Genomic DNA, 2,500 nt, shown 5'->3' with positions numbered 1-2,500 from the left:
AAATATAAGCACTAGACCAGATCTATTACCTAATTATTTCCATGTTTTCTGGTGGGCTAGAATGTTAAAATAAGGTTGATATCCCTGCCTGTGAGTCAGTTCGGGGTTGGTAGCCCTGCCTGTATGTCAGAGTGAAGTGTCTTGAGGTTGGCAAGCCTGGTCACGTCATTATGGCTTATCACCTGTTTGTTCTCGGAGCGATGTGAAAGTCCGTTCACCTGTTCACCACCTTCCCCTGTTCACCATGGGCGTCGGCCGGCCTGGAGCGGGCATTACGAGCCCCGTGAAAATCGTGGCTAACATTTTCATCTCTTTTATTGGTGCTGGGATGCTGGGACTCCCCTTCGCCTTCAAGGAGGTGATATGTTATGACTTCTTTTCTCTTATCCGTCGTGTGTGAGTGTGATGCGTGTGATGATATTGTGTGGTGAGGCTATCGTATTTTTTATAGTGATCGTCCATACATGTACTTGATGAATGATAGGTAATTCCACGCAATTGCAGTATTATACCGAAGGACTGGTGGTCATATGCTGTACGTGAATAGTGATGAACCCGACACCACGTCACCACACATACAAGGGTGGCAAGATTTGAAGTGATGTCATAAAGTGTGACTGATTAGATTACTTTTAAGACTTGGTCATGGTTTATTGCATGTGGGGTCTAACCTCATTTTACTTGGGAATTATTTTAGAGTAAATGTTTTGGGATAGGATGCAGAAATTTACTAAAAATAAGACTATCTTTTAAGTGTATGTCCACAAAAGCATTTATGATAATGTAAGGGATAATTCCTATTAAATAAATCAAAGATAACAATTAACTAAAACTTCAACCTTGTGATATTAACCCCTTCACTCCGGGCAGTAGAAAACGCTGCCGGTGCGCGCCAAATTTTAAACGCTGCTACTGAATATGACAAGTTTATAGCCAAAACCTCAACATAATCATCATGTGTTATATATCAAAATATGCATAGTTAACCTCTTCCCCCATATGCATGTGACAAGTTATTTACATGGGTTGGGAGGAAGATGGAAAGAGTGACCTTGGTGGGAGGCCTCACTCATATAACCAAAGAAAACGATTGAAATAGTATGGTAAACGAATCATAATAAGTTTTATATTTTTACATAATGTTCCATAAATAAATAATAAAATGATTGCAAGCAGGGCCAATCAATACCTCCTCTGGTATAAGCGAATCCCACTCTTATGTAATAAAATTATAATAATGAAAGTCAAGTAATATATCGTATCATATCCGACCTCTATTCTGAAAGATCTCGTACAGTATCCGGAAGAAAGAAAACTCAATTCCACCAGAACTCAGCCATGACGCAGTATGCGCGTCCTTGGATTTGACACGAGTGCTGCAAGGACGCAGTATACGCGTCCTCGTGTTGAAGGGGTTAAGGCTAGGCTAGGCGTGAATTTGTGAAGAGGAAGGATGTGCAAGGATGACCTAATGTGTACTTGTTTGGAAAGTAATCGCTTATTACAAGTGAGCATTTCTCTTTGTCTATTTGCCAGAAGAAAATTTATGATAATTGTTTATATGATTGTTGCTTAGGACTATTATTGGATGTCTATGAAATTTGATGATTTACTTATTGTCGATTAGGAAATCTAATGTCGCAAAAAATTAGATAGAGCAAGGTTTAAAGACAGTAGTGCAATATACTTGTGGATGATATCATGCCTTGGTACCTTTGAAAGTTGGCCACACCCCTTTTTTACATCTTGAAGCAAATGTGTATGCAAAGGCAGGTGTTAATTTTTTTTTTTTTTTTTTTACACCTGGTACCAAGAGCATGCAGTTATAGACACAAAAGATTCCAAAGTTAACCCATTGAGATTGGGTGTCATGACATACAAGACGGCAACAAATAGGCCTAAAAGACAAGTGTCAATGCGTTTATGACTCAACACCATGATCTGCTCACAGTTAAAGTGGTCACACAATCATGAAGTATTATGGCGCTAGTTTCAGAGCTACAGCTTAAACCCATATTTTGTGATGGAGTTATGGAAAGATATTCTTTAGGCTAGTCTGCACTGCCTGGTGGGCGGAGGAAACGCTCTCCCTGTCCCTCTGATTTTAAGCCGGTGCCAACAGCGCAATAGACCCCCGTCCTGACTGCCAGTTAGGTCATTAGGCCCCTTGTCTGCAATGGGTTGACCTCCCATTATGGCAAGTGGTTGTAGCCAAGTGACATCATGTATAAGGAGGATTATAGCGAGATCCTTGGAATGAAATGAAACCCAGTTTTATACTTTATATTATGGTACTCCTTTTTTTTGTATTTATGGCAAATGATTAGCCAAGAACTATGCAGCTAAAGAATCTGGCCATTTTTATGGTGAGCACGAGATGAAAGGAAATTGAAGCATTGGTAAACATATTGAAGGCAATTTATACATATGTGAGAAATTTGTGATCATTCTTGAAGCCTAAGATAGTGAGTCCTACAATCTTTATGGCATACATACTTGT

The 2,500-nt window shown here is 39.6% G+C and overlaps 1 protein-coding gene across 1 annotated transcript in view; it reads left to right on the top strand.

The window, feature by feature from the left end:
* The first annotated feature begins 128 nt into the window (after positions 1–128).
* Positions 129–2,500, top strand: part of LOC122258428 (uncharacterized) — a 25,584-nt gene continuing 23,212 nt past the window's right edge. The window contains exon 1 of the mRNA XM_043024370.2: positions 129–358. Coding sequence (XP_042880304.2) covers positions 245–358 — 114 coding nt within the window. The 5' untranslated portion in view covers positions 129–244. The remainder of the gene's footprint in view (positions 359–2,500) is intronic.

Source organism: Penaeus japonicus, unplaced genomic scaffold, assembly GCF_977035675.1.
Source record: "Penaeus japonicus unplaced genomic scaffold, GWHDUDI00000001_assembly GWHDUDI00000033, whole genome shotgun sequence".
Lineage (NCBI taxonomy): Eukaryota > Metazoa > Arthropoda > Malacostraca > Decapoda > Penaeidae > Penaeus > Penaeus japonicus.
This window is presented reverse-complemented; position numbering and strand designations above follow the sequence as displayed.